General features: G+C 47.1%; 1 protein-coding gene across 1 annotated transcript in view; it reads left to right on the top strand.

Moving 5' to 3' along the window:
• The first annotated feature begins 309 nt into the window (after positions 1-309).
• RETREG1 (reticulophagy regulator 1) overlaps positions 310-16,612 on the top strand; it is a 127,674-nt gene continuing 111,371 nt past the window's right edge. Inside the window, exon 1 of the mRNA XM_036847240.1 lies at positions 310-793. Coding sequence (XP_036703135.1) covers positions 474-793 — 320 coding nt within the window. The 5' untranslated portion in view covers positions 310-473. The remainder of the gene's footprint in view (positions 794-16,612) is intronic.

Here is a 16,612-nt window from a genome sequence, read left to right as displayed (position 1 = left end):
CCCGTCACGCCCGGTAAGGCTGCGGGCTGGGCGATCGGTGGCCCTGGCTTGAGAAAGTGAGGATTCCAGTTGATTCCGCCCGTGGCCCTGACTCCCTTTTATATAAGTGGCCGGGCGGCGGTCCTCTACTGCGCCGTCCCCCGCAGCTGGAAGGGAAAAGGCGGTCACGCTCCCTCGGTCCCGGGCGGGGCCCCCGCTGCCCCCGGGACGCCGCCCCGCTCGCACGCCGGGGCGGCTGGGGGAGGCCGCCCGGCCCCTCGCCGCCCCGCCCCGCCCCGCCCCGCGCGAACTGGGCCGCACCCACTTCCCCCGGGAGGCGTCCCGCCGCGGCCGGGGCTGACGTCACAAGGCACCCAGCCGCCGGCGCCCCGCGGTGCGCACCCCGCGCCGGGACCCGCCGCCCTCTCGGCGCGACACCTAGGCGCGCCCGCGCGCGTGCCCGTGCCCGTCCCCGCCCGCCAGCGCCGCGGAAGATGGCGAGCCCGGCGCCCCCGGAGCCCGCCGAGCAGGGATGCCCGGCTCCCGCAGCCGCCGAGCAGGCGCCCCCGCCGCCGCCGCCGCCGCCGCCGCCCCGGGCTCCCCGCGAGGAGCAGGAGGGGGGAGCGCAGGAGGAAGGGGCGGCGGCGGGCGCGGGCCGGCAGGTGGAGGAGGCCGCCGGCGGGGTGGCCGCCGCGGTGACCTGGCTGCTGGGGGAGCCCGTGCTGTGGCTGGGCTGCCGCGCCGACGAGCTCCTGAGCTGGAAGAGGCCGCTGCGCAGCCTGCTCGCCTTCGTCGGGGCCAACCTGCTGTTCTGGTGAGAGCTCGGGGTGGGTGGGGACGCCGGGGAGGGCAGGTGACCTTGGGGCGCTCGGGGGCGGGCGGAGGGCGCGCCCAGGGCCGGGGGGGGGGGAGGTGCACGCCGGACCCCGCGGAGGAAGGTGTCAGCCCTGGCCCACTTTCTCGGCCACCTTTCTCAAACAGGTAGACACACACTTCAACTTTCCTCCAGACCCACCTCCCTGTAAACAGTTGTCATCCTCCGTGTGTGTACGCAGCCTCGCGGGAGAGGTGGTGGGCTCACCCCCACGCACCTGGACCGACAGGTGTGCCCGGAGTGCACTTGGCCTTCGCTTTCCGAAACTAGCAGGTCTTGACCTGCTCGCCCAAAGCCTGCCAGACCACAAACACTTGAACGTGCATTCGTTCTTGCACCCAGAGCGGGCCTATCTGGACCAGCTTAGCTACACGCGCAAGACTGAGCCTGTCTCCATCAGCCACCTGAGATGGGCACTGAATGATTTGTTTTTCTGTTCCCTGGAGGGTTGGGTTTACTGTCTTTACTCCCTGATGAGAAAACAGGCGGCAAACAGGTGGATTAGGTACATCACCGTGCCCCGCAGGTGTGCAGTGTGGAAAACAGTGGTATTTTTAGCTGAAGAACAGAGAGAATACACAGGAATGTTCTGTGAAAAGCCCCTGATAAACAGGATTGTCTCTTCAAAAAGCACCCTTCACCCCTAAAGACAGGGAAGTGTGTGGCTCCTTCATTGAAGGAGGTGCCCTGTCGTCTGTTACCAGTCTGATGGAGGGGGGAGAAAAACCTTCTTTGTCTGCACCTGTGTCCTCATAACAAGCATGACCCACACAGTGCAGAATAAGCAGAGCTTCAGCAGAGGATACTTGTTACAGGACATAGATTTCTTAAGCTTAAAGTGAGGAAATAAATGACCGAAACATACACAGCCACTTTCTAGGTTAGCTCCTTTAACCTGAAGGTTTTTCTGCAGATCTGTGCTAGCCCTGGTTTTTCTCCTGAAATGAGCTGTTTCTTTCTTTCTTTCTTTTTTTTTTATTATTTATTTTTTTTGGCTGTGTTGGGTCTTCGTTGCTGCACGCGGGCTTTCTCTAGTTGCGGCGAGCGGGGGCTACTCTTCGTTGTGGTGCACGGGCTTCTCATTGCGGTGGCTTCTCTTGTTGCGGAGCACGGGCTCTAGGCGCATGGGCTTCAGTAGTTGTGGTGCACGGGCTCAGTAGTTGTGGATCATGGGCTCTAGAGCACAGGCTCAGTAGTTGTGGTGCACGGGCTTAGTTGCTCTGAGGCATGTGGAATCTTCCCGGACCAGGGCTCGAGCCCGTGTCCCCTGCATTGACGGGTGGATTCTTAACCACTGCGCCACCAGGGAAGCCCGAGCTCTTTCTTATTAGACTCCTGAACGTGAATTAACCGCACTTTGGGTCTCTTAGCTATCAGTGTTTCTAGAGTATATTCCGTAGTTCTGCAACCTGTTATGAAGTTACAGTGGGCACTCAAAAGAAGGACAATATAGTGTCTGATGCTAGATTGGGCAACAGTCCCATAGTCTTAGGGCAGGGTCTCTCTCATTTTACCAATGAGGTAAAATTCTCTTTCTTAATTTTAAATTTTATTTATTAAAAAAAATAGCCAATAGCCTCAGAGTTCAAAAGTTTAAAGGTACAAAAGGTTAAACACTCTGTAAATCTTTTTCCCATGCCTGTCTCTGGCTACCCACTTTCCTACCAGAAGCAATCAACGTTACGAGTTTCCTGTGTATCTTTCCAGACAGTGCATATTTCAGCAAATACAAAATATTCTACGCAAATTGTGGAATACTATCTGGACTATTTTTCCTCTTAGTGTACTTTGGCGATCACTTCCTTGTTCTTTTCCAGCTGCACAGAATTCCACTATATGGATGTCACGGATTAACCTGTCTCCTGCTGATGGACTAAGATTGTTTCCAACTTTTGCTATGACAGCATTATAGCTAATGGCCTAAACATGCATTATTTTGCATATAAGCAAGTATTGCTGTAGGATGAATTGCCAGAAGTGGAATTGTTGCGTCAGAGGGGATGTGCACTTGTAGTTTTGATGGCTATCAGTGTATTATTGCACTTCCCTGGAGTTCTACCAATTTATACTCAAACCAGCAGTGCGTGTGACTGCCTGTTTCTTTATATACCCTTGCCTAACAGCATTTTATTAAACTTTTTGATTTGCAAATCTGATAGGTGAAAAAGGCTATCGCAATATGGTTTTAATTTGCATTTCTCTGAGACTGAGCATTTTTTTCTCACATTCAAGAGCCATTATAATTATCTTTTCTTTGCGTTATCTGTTTACAAATAACTTTTGCCCATATTTTTAATTGAGCCATTGGGCTTTTTCCTGTTGATTTGTAGGAGCTCTTTTTTTAAAAAAAATAAAATTATTTATTTATTTATGGCTTCGTTGGGTCTTTGTTGCTGCGTGCGGGGGCTACTCTTCGTTGTGGCGCGCGGGCTTCTCATTGCGGTGGCTTCTCTTGTTGCAGAGCACGGGCTCTAGGTGCGTGGGCTTCAGTAGCTGTGGCCACGGGATTAGTTGCTCCGCGGCATGTGGGATCTTCCCGGACCAGGGCTCGAACCCGTGTCCCCTGCATTGGCAGGCGGATTCTTAACCACTGCGCCACCAGGGAAGTCCCAGGAGCTCTTTTCATGTTAAGAACTTTAGCCTAATTTCTGTAACATGAGTGGCAAACATTTTTTCTGTGATGTATTCTTAATATCTATTGAAAAGAATGATTTTTGCATAAAATAATTGAAAGGCATATTTGGTATTATTCGGGAGTGATGTTTTTCATCCATATATTTTTTAATAAGTCTAATGGTGAGGCAAACAATGGCCAGGCATTCAGTCTAATTATAGCTTCCTGTTTATCTGTTTTATTTCTTCTCCTGTTTGGAGAATTTACATTCCATTTGTATATTTTCTTGGACAGAAACATGACAGTCCTGCCTTTTAAATTTGAAATACTTGTTAATTGGAATTTCTGACCCATTTATTAATTTTATTAAAATGTTGTTTTTTTCCTCATTGTTGCTTTTGAGGTTAAAATATTTTTCAAGGACTTTGTTTTCTCTAAATAGTGTATTTCTTATCAAGTGATCTCAAATTATGTGACACTCTAACACTGTGTCCCAAGGACTCTAAAGCTCTGGATTTTTTTTACATTTACTAATTGTTTTATTTTCAGTAGTGCAAATTGAATACAACCTAAATGACAGAACATAAGACAATGGTTTCATAAATGGAAGTAGTATATCTAATGAATAGATCATGCAGTTAGCAAAATGGTAATTAAGTATACTGCATAATATAAAGCTTTGTATTTTTTATTAAAAAATACCCAAAAAGATCAATGTTAGAAGCATAAGAAACCCAAATCTTGTCACTTTTCTTGATGTTATTTTTGGGGAAATGAACTTTTTAAATGCATATTTTTGATTGTTTAGTACCTGGTACCAGCACTAGCGTTCAGGATTTTGAGCCTGGGTTCAGAAGCTCTAACATTTATTACCTGCCCATTATCTGCAAGATTTTAGTGCTGTGCACTGAAAGCACAAAAGCTGAGACTTGGCCATAACAAATGGGTATAACTCAAGGCTGAATGGAGCGAGTGTGGTAAAGAGTCAGAGACGGGATCACTCGTTTTGATGCAGTTTTTTGCGGGGAGGTGGCATCCTGACTAGAAGGGACTGTGGGGTCTTCATAAGGAGATCATGCTCGAGTCACATTTGGATGGACAGGAATGATTTGGGTAGATCTAGTATATGGTCGACAGCATTCCAGTCCTAAGGAATTGTACTTAATGTTTCAATCAATATATTCAACTGATGCAATGCCACATGAGTTGGTGGAGAAAAGTAGGGGAGATGAGAGTGGCTGGGTGTTTCGGAGACACATCTGGGGGCAGTGGTTGCCTCAAGTGTCACGCTTTGTGTTTGGACCTGTTTTCTCTATAGGCAATGGGGACCCAAAAATGCCTTGTAAAAGTGCCCATGAATTTTTTTTTTTTTTTTTTTTTTTTTTTTTTTAAGGAGGGAGGGAGGGAAGAAATGGGATTGAGTTTTATTTATTTATTTATGGCCGCGTTGGGTCTTCGTTTCTGTGCGAGGGCTTTCTCTTGTTGCGGCAAGTGGGGGCCACTCTTCATCGCGGTGCGCGGGCCTCTCACTATCGCGGCCTCTCTTGTTGCGGAGCACAGGCTCCAGATGCGCAGGCTCAGTAGTTGTGGCTCACGGGCCTACTCGCTCCGGGGCATGTGGGATCTTCCCAGACCAGGGCTCGAACCCGTGTCCCCTGCATTGGCAGGCAGATTCTCAACCACTGTGCCACCAGGGAAGCCCCGCCCATGAATATTTTAATGGGCAAGTAAGTTGTGGTACATTTACTCCTACCATAAAATAACATATAGAACAATGAAAATAAACTACAGCTATAGGCAACAACACAGATGAATTTTACAAACGTAATTTTGGGCAAAAAAAAAAAAAGCACACAGTATATACAGAATGATTCGGTTTTTTGAAAACTATGCAAAACTAAACAGTATTGATCAGGGATATATTGATAGAAGACATTCTTATCTGCAAAATCAAGAGAGTGGTTATCCCTGGGAGGAGGGAGAAGGTTTGATGACAGAGGGCACGTGGAAGGTTTTGGAGTACAGGCAGTGTTCTGTTTTTTGACTTCAGTGGTGGAAGTTACCTGGTGTTCAAGTTATAATTATTTTAAAACTATGAGTGTGTGTGTGCATTCTTATCTTTGATATATTTTTTGAAAAATACTAAAATACTAAATAATGCTTAAAAAAATTGGTATTCACTCAGAGCTCAGAGGAGTTTGATAAAATACAGACCGTAAAGCACCTGTCTCAAGAAGCAGGGTTTCCACAACCTGAAATAGATCGCACAACAGTCTTATAGTCCTAGGGTTGGGTCTCTCATTTTACCAATGAGGGACATGTTTGTGAATTCTTTTTCTTAATTTTAAATTTTATTTATTAAAGAATGGTCAGTACAGCCTCACAGTGCAAAAGTTTAAAAGTATAAAATGGTAAACAGTTTGAAAAGCTCTTTCCGACGCCTGTCACTGGCTACCTGTCTCCTTCCAGGGGCAACCAGTGACACCAATTTTAAGCACGCCATCAAATAGAATGAACCCAGTGAAACAGAAGATACCCATTTGCTTTTGTTTTTAAAGAATTAGCTGCTTGCGGTATACTGTCAATAAAACGCACACGCTCTAAGTGAACAGTCAAATGTAAACGCCCATGGAACCACAATGGCAATCAAGATCTAGAACATTCCATCACTCCTAAAGATTACTTTGGCTTCCTTTCCCACCCGTAGCCACCCCGGGGATTGATCTGTTTTCTGTCCCTATAGATTAGATTTGTCTTTGTTAAAGTTTCATATAAATGATACCTTGTAATATGATGTTTTTGTGCCTGGCTTTGCTTACCCAGCATAAAGCTTTGAAATTCATCCCTGTTGTGTATATCAGTTGTTTGTTTCTCATTATTGTTGACTAGTCTGCCACTTTGGGGATATACCTCAATTTGTTTATCCATTTGCTAGTTGATGTTCTTTGGGGTTGTTTTCACGGTTGGCTCTTATGAGTAAAGCTATTGAAAAAATTCAGGCACAAATCTTTGTGTGAAATGTCTGGTTTTGGTGAGAGGAGTGTGGCAAGCTCTGGCCACGTGGCAGTTGCCTTGGGTAGCAAGGGCTGGAGGATTATGTCTGTCTTCTTGGTCTCCTTGCTGGTCATGATACTGAAACTGAATGCCACACACAATGCAGCCTGGAAAGCTGCTCGGATGTGATCTAGTCTTGAACCCGCAGTTGGAGACCATGCATGCAGAGAAATCTATGCTGGGCCTCTTTCCTCAGAGCATCTGGCACTACATGATGACATTACCCTCCACTTGTATAAATAGTTCAACTGCAAGAAACTGATTAGCCTGAGGTGAGGACACAAGGGCATGCCCTGCAGGAGACCCTGGGTCCTCTAACTTTTGCCGTATTTCAGGCTGGGCACCTGTGCAATCTGGAATGCCCAGGACCCACTTAGAGTCCTTGGAGGCCTGTCCTCTGGAGTTGGTTTGGAAGGTTGCAGGGTCCAGCTCCCACTTGATGTCAAGAGCCCCTCTATGCCATCGCTGACGGGTTGGGCCAGCTTGCATTAGAGCAGTGCCCCTCAAAGAGCGATCTCTTACTGGCATCATCGTGGCCATCACCTGGGCGCTTGTAGAGATACAAATCGTGGGCTCCACCCCACACATCTGAGCCAGAATCCCTGGGGTGGGGCCGGAGCATCTGAATTTTCTCCAGCTCACCAGGTGACTCGAGTGTGAGAATCACTGCATTTGAGCACTTTCTGGGATCATGAACCCTCTTCTCCATAAGGCAGCATTTCCACTGCTGGACAATTCTGACTAGCAAATATTTTTCCTATACTGAGTTAAGCTCACCTCTTTGTTATCTCTACAGCTGCCCAAGATCCGGGCTCCCTCCCCAGGACAGTCCTTTGTCTGTTTCAAGATTTGTTCTGTTCTCCATTTCTTCTTTCCCCCAGATGAGAAATCCTGGGCTCCTTGCACTCACCAGACTCTTCTGAACATGCTTCAGTTTGTACGTATTCCTCCTCAGATGCAGCATTCTGAGATGATGTGACCAATGGGTACTTTTCCCCATCTTCCTGGACAGCATCCTCCTCTTCACATGGCCTGAGATAGAATTTCTTTATTCTACTTGATAGTAACTCCTTTGACAGCCACTACTATTAATGATTGCTGCTGCCGTCAAACTATACCCGTGTATATAACTATGTACGCAGGTATAGTTCGTCAAACTACAACTAGTAAAACTATTAACGATGCTCACATTTAGCACCTCATTTAAATCTTAACAGCAACCAGTGAGGCAGGTATTATTCCCTTTTTACACAAGAGGAAACAGGCCCATAGAAGTTAATTGAGTTATTAACGATGACTTTAACCTGTACTATTCAATAGAATATTTGCAGTGATGGAAATAGTTTACGTTTGTACTGTCTGATATGGTAGCAAGTAGCCTATTGTGGTTATTGAGCTTATGACATGTGACTAGTGTGACTCAGGAACTGTATTTTTAATTTTCTTGAACTTAAACTTCAGTTCAAATAGCTGCATGTGGTTAGCGGCTACCCATATTCAGTAGCACAGTCCTAACCTGGGTCACGGGCCTGGGTGATGAAGCGATGTCCTTTTCTACAAATTCAGTGTTTCTTTCTTTTTTTTTTTTTTAAAAAAACTCTATTACTCTAAGGAATAATAGAAGACAGATATGGGAACCAACAGTTAGGGCTTACATTTTTCAGTGTTACAGAATTTCACTTAATAGTTTCAGCATGGGGTGAAAATAATTATGTTGGGAGAGGGTTGGTTCTGCATTGAGAGGGATCTTTTTTAGCCTGTTAGCGAGTCTAGTTCACGTCCCTCGCCTTATCTCAGCTCCATCTGGGCATCAGGAGCCGTGGAAGAGTGTCTGCTCCAGACCCACATGGTGTTGGGTCCATGGGGTATACCAGAAGTCCCAGGTCTGCACTTGGCTCTGAGAGCTTACTCTCTGCTTTAGGAGACATGGCTGGTTCAGTGAATTGATTGAAACAATGCACCACACTTCTAAACTGTATGCCACAGTTTCTAGGGCTTTACAGTTTAGGAATAGTGGATATCAGAGGGGTTTGGAATAGTTGATGAAATCTCTGTGTGATTTATTGTATGTATAGGCCTAGCAGAGAAGGTGTAACTATAAAAGTAAGGTTAACAGTGAGGGCTTTCCACGTGGGACAAACCCAGGTATAAATGGGGGACGTGTACTGGATGTTGTCAGTCTGGGGAGACTCACCTGCCTCAGGCTGAGGGTACATTCTGGGGAGCAGGAAAGAGAAATTATTATTCTTGTATGCATGGAACCAGCATGGGATCTGAAACCCTGTAGATGCTCAAAAAGGTTTAGTGAACGGGACTGGACTAAAGGGTATTCCCCTAGCCTGGATAGGGCAGGGCTGGTTTAAGGAAGGCCTTGCAAAATAGAAAGGCTTCAGGTCATTGAAAATAGTTGTGGACGTTTTTTATATTCAGTAAATGTTTCTTGAGTAGTGGCCTCATGTGCTTATTCTTAGACCCAGGAAATCTTTCACGAGTTCCCATGTAAGGCTGTTCTCTAGGCCTTGGTCCTTTAGCACCAGGAACTGCTGGTTGAGGACCTAAGAAATGGGGCTGTTTTTACCAGATTAATGCTCATTCTAGAAACCCATCAGGTTTTCTTCTCTAGTGTAATAACCACAAAGCTCATCTTTAGTGATTTTGCACAATTTTATGGTTATGCCTATTTGGGTAATAACTGTCCCTCAGCTTCTTTTTGCTGCTGTTTTTCCTTCTTATCCTGTTGTGCGTGAATGTTTTTAAGCTGCCTGATTGATCGAAATGAGTACAAATAAATGAGGTGTATCATTATCACTAGCTGCTGGGAATACAGTGATGACTAAGACACATTCTGACCCCTGGTGAGAGGCACAGATTAGTAAGCAAGTAATTCTCAGGTTATGCTGCGAGCACTAAATTATCATACATGGGCCAAGATGAGCCAATAGGATTTCCTTAGGCAGCAAATGGGGCTATGGAGATTGGGGAAAAGACAGGATAATCAGTATGTAAAAAGTGGAAGAGAACTAATACATATTGAGTAGCTATTATGTGCTAGGTACTCAGTTAACTGATGGAAGCTTGAACAGGGTACACAGTAGCACTCATAACTATTCATTTATATATAGAGAGAGGGGAAGGGAAGGGGAGAGGATGGGAGGGGAGGGGAGGGGCGGGGCAGGTATTTTATGTTCTAGAGGGAATATCCACAGGTGAGTTTGGAAAGAGAAACATTGGGGTCAGTTTCTGAAGAGTTCACTATTGGATTGTGCTAAGGAATTTGGACTATATCAAATAAGCAGTCTCTGTCTATTACTTTTGTGTAAGTGCCATCATATATAGACTGTCATATAGCCATAGTCCCTTTCTTTTAAGACCTCCATTCAAAACTTTAACAAATATTTATTGTCTACTACATGCTGACACTGTTCTTGGTGCTAGAGATGTAACAGTGGACAAGAAAGCATGAGATCCCTCTCCTCATGGAGCTTATATTTTCGTGGTGGAAATGGTGGAAGAAAGACAATAAACAAATGCACAAAATGCTAGGAGAAGCTAGGTGCTGTGGAGAAAACTAAAGCAGGGACAAGGGACAGGGAGGGACCAGGAGGTGCTACTTTTCTGGGGTAGTCAGTGCAGGCTTCTCAGAGGAGTGACTGTGAGCTGACGCCCGAAGAGCACATTAGGGAAGGATCCAAGCAGCTACTTCTGCAGCAGAATGCTCCAGGCAGAGGGAACAGGCTGTGCAAAGGCCCTGGGGTGAGTGGGCTGGGGGTGTTTGCGGAACAGCACGGAGTCCAGTGTGGCTGCAGCTGGTTGAGCAAGCAGGAGACACCATTAGTTTTAGCTCAGAACTTCAGGCAGCGAGTGTGCCAGACTATGCTTACCGGCTTTCCATCACCACCCCCCCCCACCCCGGGTGAATGAGGGGAGCGAGAACCTGGGGCCAGAGGTGGGGCAGGACACCTTTGCAGGAACACGTGGTGGTGAAGAGAGGCAGCGGGGTGGGGAGACTCTGGCGATAAAATCAGGACGACCGAGTGATTTCTTGGATGGGAGAAGAGAGGGGGTGGGGGAGTGCCTCAGCCTCCGAGGGTGAATGAGGAGTGGCTGGTGTTAACCATTCTGAGGGTCACTGGGGTTGCAGCAGGGGACGGGTTGGGTTGAAGTACAGATGTGTGTGTGTTGGGGGTGGTGGAGTTTCCTAGGGAGCACCTGCTGGGCTGTATGAGAAGAGAGCCTGGGGAGAGTGTGAGGAAACCGACCTCAGCAAGGCGGTGATGAAGGAGCATCTTTGGCAGGAGGGTCAGAGCGCGGCGAGTCCCAGAGAGCGGGGTTCCCCGGGAGCCAGGTGAGGTCGCGGCCGGGTCCGCTAGGGTTCCATCGGCAAGTGCCCTTCCTGGCCGGCATGAGGGCCTGGCCTTCCCAGTCACACCAGAAGGGGGACCCTCCCTTCCTCCCAGCCCCTCACCACCTCCTCCTGCTGCAGCATCGTGGCTCAGTCTCTGTGGAGGACAGAACTCCCTACCCTGCCCTCCAGGGCCCCTCTGGGATTTGGTCCTCAGGCCAGATCCTGACTTGGCCAACGGGAGTTCAGACAGTTTAGGAAATCCGTTCTCTCCCCAGTGCCTGGCTTTCATGCCTACCAAGATAGCTGATTTTGAATGTCAGAAGCGTTCTATTGTTAGCTGTTTCTGTTGATTCCAGCTGTGGAAGAAGGACCTTGGTCCTTGTCTTTGAGGAAGGAATTCAGCAAAGGGACCAAGACTGTGAAATAGAGACGGTGTTTATTAGAAGCAAAGTACATGTGGAAGAACACACAGGCAAACTTGGAGTGAGTTGCGTGCAATAGGGGTGGCTTAGGTTGCTTGTATGGGGGCAGTTTTCCGGGTGGTCTCCGGCCCGTCGTCTCACTTGTGCTTTCACGTGATCAGGGCCCAGTGCGCCTGCTGGTATCTTATCTCCAAGTATCAGCGGGAGACCAGTTGCAGCCCCTCAACGTGGAGCCAATCTCCTACCTCACTGTGTTCACTCCTTCTGCAGAGTCCTGAGCCCGCCCCCATGCCATTCTCCACCTGCTCTGCTGATGCCCGATGGGTCCTCTGACAGGTGCTGGCATCTGTGAGGATGGAGGAACGGAGAGGGAAGGGTGGAGACAGGGGAAGGGAAGAGGGACAGCAAGGGGCTCTGGGGAAGCCCATGGGGGCTGGGCTTAGAAGGACACCTCCTCCTCTGACACCTGAGGACCAGGGGGAAAGGTGGGCACACCTGGAGGGCAGGTGGCTAGGGGGTCACCTGCCAATGGCAGCTGATTTCTCTTTGAAGGAGGAGGAGGAGCTCCTGAGACTGAGGAGGTTGAGGGCGGATGAGACTGGCTGTTGCTTTCGTGGGGAAGGACGTCCATGTTTACAGTCCCTTTCTTGTACAACTCTATTTTGCTGTTGGCTCTTAGCATTTTTTCTGTTCGATCTTTCTAACTCTCCAACATTTCTGGAAAACTCCTTTTGATAAAGGTCAACTCTATCAGACTCACACCTCAGTTTCTCTTTCTCTTTCTTTCCCTGGGAGCCACCCTTCTTGGAGTCCTTCTCCCCCTGTTCTGATCTAGTCTGATTGTCCCCTGGGCCTGCTGTCCCTGCAGGACATCTGTGTCGTCACCCCGTTCCCCCTCTCCCGTGTGAGAGCCTCTGTTACTGGACCCCTGCTGAGAACGGGGTCAGCAGCACCCATGTCTTCTCCTTGAGATGATTCACGATGGTTTAAGGTTTAAGGTTTTCTTGTGTTTGCTCTGAGTGCTTTGCGTCTGCCTGTTTTCTGTTACTGGACTCTTTCTTGGTGGCCTCTTCGGTATCGAGAGAGTACATCCTCTAGCATGTTTTGAGAACTTGCGTGCAGAAAATATCTTTATCCCACCCTTCCAGCTGATTGCTGGTTTGGCTTGGTTTAGAATTCTGGGTGGGGAATAATTTTCCCTTAGAATTTTGAAGCACTGCCCTCCTTTCTGGCTTGCTTCCAGAGTTGCTTTTCGCAGATGGATACCTTTCCAACGCCTGATCTCTTATAGATGGTCTGCAATTGGTCCAGCTATTGGTTTATGATTTCTGGTATTTGGGTAAGGAGTCAGTCTGACTGCTGTGTTATTCTAGCTTGTGCTTTAGATCTTCGGGGCAAGCTTAAAGCATTTCTTTTTGCCTTTCTTACTTCTGGGACCCTATGTTTGCTTGCCATGTAAAGGCTGCATCTGACTTCGGTGGTCCATTCTCGAGATGGATGGAACTGAACACAGGGCTTCTGTGTGCCTCCAAAGGTTACTCACGCAGAAAAGAGCCTGAGTGGCACCTCCCTGCCCCCCCGAATCGTGCAGGGATGCTGCCCTGGCTGGATCCCATGGGCTTGGCTGAGTCGTGCCCCGGGGGGTGGGCGTCAAGCCTGGCACCTGGCCCGGCTGTGCGGGAACTTGCGATCCTAGGATAGGCTGGGCCTAATTGAACTAAAAGGCGGAGAGAATTCATACCTTGACCTCATTAGCACAACGCTCAAAACACGTAGTGTCCTAACTTGTCATAGACCAGGCCACCTTGAGCCAGAGTGTCACTGTTTACATTCGAGGTCTGGTTTGGAGCCAAATGCTACGTTGCTGCCCCTTTCTGCTTGTGTGCTTCCAGAAAACCACGCTGGCACTTCTGGGCGTGTGTTTTGCTGATCTGTGTAGCACTGAACGAAATGGACATCCAGAGTCGCAGATTTCAGCCCAGGAATCATAGCATGAATCTATTAGAATCACCTAGGAGCCCGAGCTCCCCAGTTCTTTGGAGGTACTGACCTGCTTTCGGTATTTCAAACAACTGGGGAAGAGGCTTATTTCTATGACAAAGTTGCACTCACTCTGACCTAGTAAACTGTGCTATGTATTTTGTTAGCAGCTAAAACCTTGCAAAAGAAGGCACCTGTATGATGAAATAAAAGGTAGGGAATCCTTGCTTCAGTTTTACCACCTCATTTGATAGATGAAGAAACTGAGTCCCAAGGCCCCGCAATGAGCTGGTGACAACGTGACCCTTTCTGAAAACTGCACGCCACCAAGTGTGGAAGCCATGAGCACGAGGAAACTTAGGAAGGTAGAATCACAATGTTCCCAAGGGCAGAACTGCCCACCACATGATTTTACACGCCCGTGTGGAGACTCTGCTGAGTGGATCCAACCACACCTCTGGGGTTTTGAGCGTCTGGAGTTGGTGTATTGACACATCTCCCCAAGACTCGCCAGGCCCCTCCAGAGCTCCTAGCTGTGAGCTTCAGGCATTCCCCCCAGACTTCACCCTCCCTTCTTACCTGCTGTCACAGAAGCCAGAGCTTGTAAAAGTCACTTTTGACAAAAGGAGACTTTCTCCTGCTCTCAGTAGTCATGGCTTGCATTTGACTTGCACATCTACTCAAAACAAGATGTTTACCGTCCAGCTGACGGAGTACCACCTTCTTTCAAATGATGAGGGTAACTCCATCCTGGGAGACCTTTCCTAGGGAGAATTCTTGTCACTTGAAAATGTATTTATTATTCAAAGGAAATATTTTTATATGTTCCTGAACTACAAAAGGACAGTTATGTTTGCTCAGACACCACCAAGACCTGTTGAAATGAACATCGACCCGGTCCGTTTAATAGCTATATTTTTTATCAAACCCAGCTTAAGGGCTTTTTTGTTGTTAATAAAATCTCTTGAAAAGAGCTGTTGATCTCTTCTCTTCCAGCTGTCCTGTAGCTGGTACACATAATACGGGGCGATCACAAACAAAAAAACTGCGTGCACTCAGTGTTTAAAAAAATTCAAGCTTTCCTGGGAAATAACAACAAAGTATAAAAGCAAGGACTAAAGCTATCTGTTCAAACAGCAGGGTTTAGGGACGGTGGTGTGCAAGACTGCAGCCGCTGCTGACTTGCCCATCCCAGGTCCCCCGAGGAGAATTTCACCGGGAGTCAGGAGGCAACCTTGTGGTCTCTAGCCCTGGGGCTCAGTTGCTCATGAATTGCATAAAATCCAAATCCATCTTTGTATATGGAGGAAATGGCTCATAAGCTGGAGGAAGGGACATCATATAAAATTCCTCTTGCAGCTGAGTTCCTGTTCCATGAATGGATATATCTTGGGGGTACTGACTGTAGTTTGGAAACCTTACTTCATCTATTAAATCATCTTTTTAGGAATGAATATATATTTTCTTGGCATACCTTATGAATTTAACTTCCAAATACCTTTGGGATAAATTCAAAACAACAGCTTGCATTGTCACGTCGTGTAGAGTATCAGAAAGCGTTAGTAAGGGACTTAAACCAGTTTACTTTCATAGTTTATGAAAAAAAATGGTACATATGTTAAATTTAACCTTTTTCTTATAAATGAATCTAAATATTTAAAGATACTTGACAATAAAGTTTCACTTTTGCCTCAGGTTCTAAGTTCCTTAGAATAGATTTTAAAATATAATCTAGTGGAAATGGAAAATATGATCCTAAAGTTGCTTTTTCTGTTTTTTAATTAACTAGTATGAGCGAATACTAGCTTTCATTTATCAGCATGGAAATTGATAATTTCCATTAAAATGTTTCACTTTTAATAATATCACTGAACGTTTTAGCTCTGATGTTGCCCGTGGAATCTCCGCTGTGTATGGGTTTGCCTGGCGCAGAAGGTGGATGTCTTAAGGCTCATGAGCCCACGATTCATGACATGCTTGCCACGTGCCTGTGGCATTCAAAAGCATGGCTGTTAACAAAAGAACCGTGGTTGGATATTGTCTTAGAATGTCAGTGATGATCTTTGACTTCTAGTTAGAAGAACTCCCAGATGTGTAGAAAGAAGCCCAGACATGTATTGTGTATGGGTGTGGCTTTCGCGTAATCACGGCTGCTCCAGTGACGGGGGTGCCTGCGTTGGCCAGGGCACCATCCTCCTTGACCTGACCAGTCACATCGATATCACAGTAAAGCTCGCAACAGGGCTTTATTCAGCACGGTGGCAGGTTAGGAGAGCCAGACTGACTTCCCTTTAAAGAGATACAAATTAGCCTAAGCCAAGGTCCCAGGGCCATCATGTTGTCCGTTGCTTCTCAAAAGGTCTTCAAAAACTGCAGAAATTTTCACGCTCCTCATGCAATTCTTCCCCCCATTTTGGCAAGCTGCTACTGTTATGATAGTGTGCTTTAGGAAGTTCATGATTAACGATGACGTTAATTACACGCATGATTATTTAATTATGTTAATTGACTCATCCATTCAACAAACATGGAATGAGCCGCAATGCAGAAACGCATTATTGAGCACCTGCTTTTGGCCAGGTAGTGACCTCATCCGGGGGTGACACTGGTGATCTGGACAGAGTGGGTCCTCCCCTCATGGAGCTTACAGTTTGGTGTCAGCAAATGATAAACAAGTGAGCAAGCAAATGATATACAGGTGGGAATCAAGATGAGTGCATGAAAGGAAAAGACGTTTTTCTGGGGAAGCAGTGGGATGACAAATATGATCACAGTCGGCCAAGGAGACAGGTTCTCAGGGTTGTGTTGCTACTGAGTGTGACCCCGGGGCAGTGTCTTGACCTTGTGCCTTTACCAAGCTTTTGAAACGCCTTTTGCCGAAGAACTCCTGTCCTCCTTGTTCAGAATAGCTGATCCCTTTTGGGGAAAGCAGGTTTGAAGTTCTGATGTAGCTGACTGCACGGTTGGGGTCATTCTAAAAAGACACGTTAAGAACTGACCAAAGGCATCTCTCTGTCATTTGTAAGCAGAGTTTCACCTCGCATTCACTGCTCGTCTGATTGAAATAACAGCTTATGATTGAAATGGGGATCCTCTTCGGTGCCAGGCTCCTGGTGTCTGCTCTTCGTGGCTGTGTCGAGGCGTTTTCTTTCATTGTTCGTGTTTAACGCCAAATGTTATAAACACAGAAGCTGAGTCGCTCTCTTGGAGAGCTTAATGAGAAACTGTCGCCTTTGCTCATCACGTGTGCTCTTACTCTGCTTCCTGGCATTGTTTTTCACGGGTGTTGTCTGTATGTTGGGAGAGTTAATTTGGCCCTGGGACTCTCAGGTGGAATTCTCAGG

The sequence above is a fragment of the Balaenoptera musculus genome, chromosome 3 (assembly GCF_009873245.2).
Source record: "Balaenoptera musculus isolate JJ_BM4_2016_0621 chromosome 3, mBalMus1.pri.v3, whole genome shotgun sequence".
NCBI classification, from domain to species: Eukaryota; Metazoa; Chordata; class Mammalia; order Artiodactyla; family Balaenopteridae; genus Balaenoptera; species Balaenoptera musculus.
This window is presented reverse-complemented; position numbering and strand designations above follow the sequence as displayed.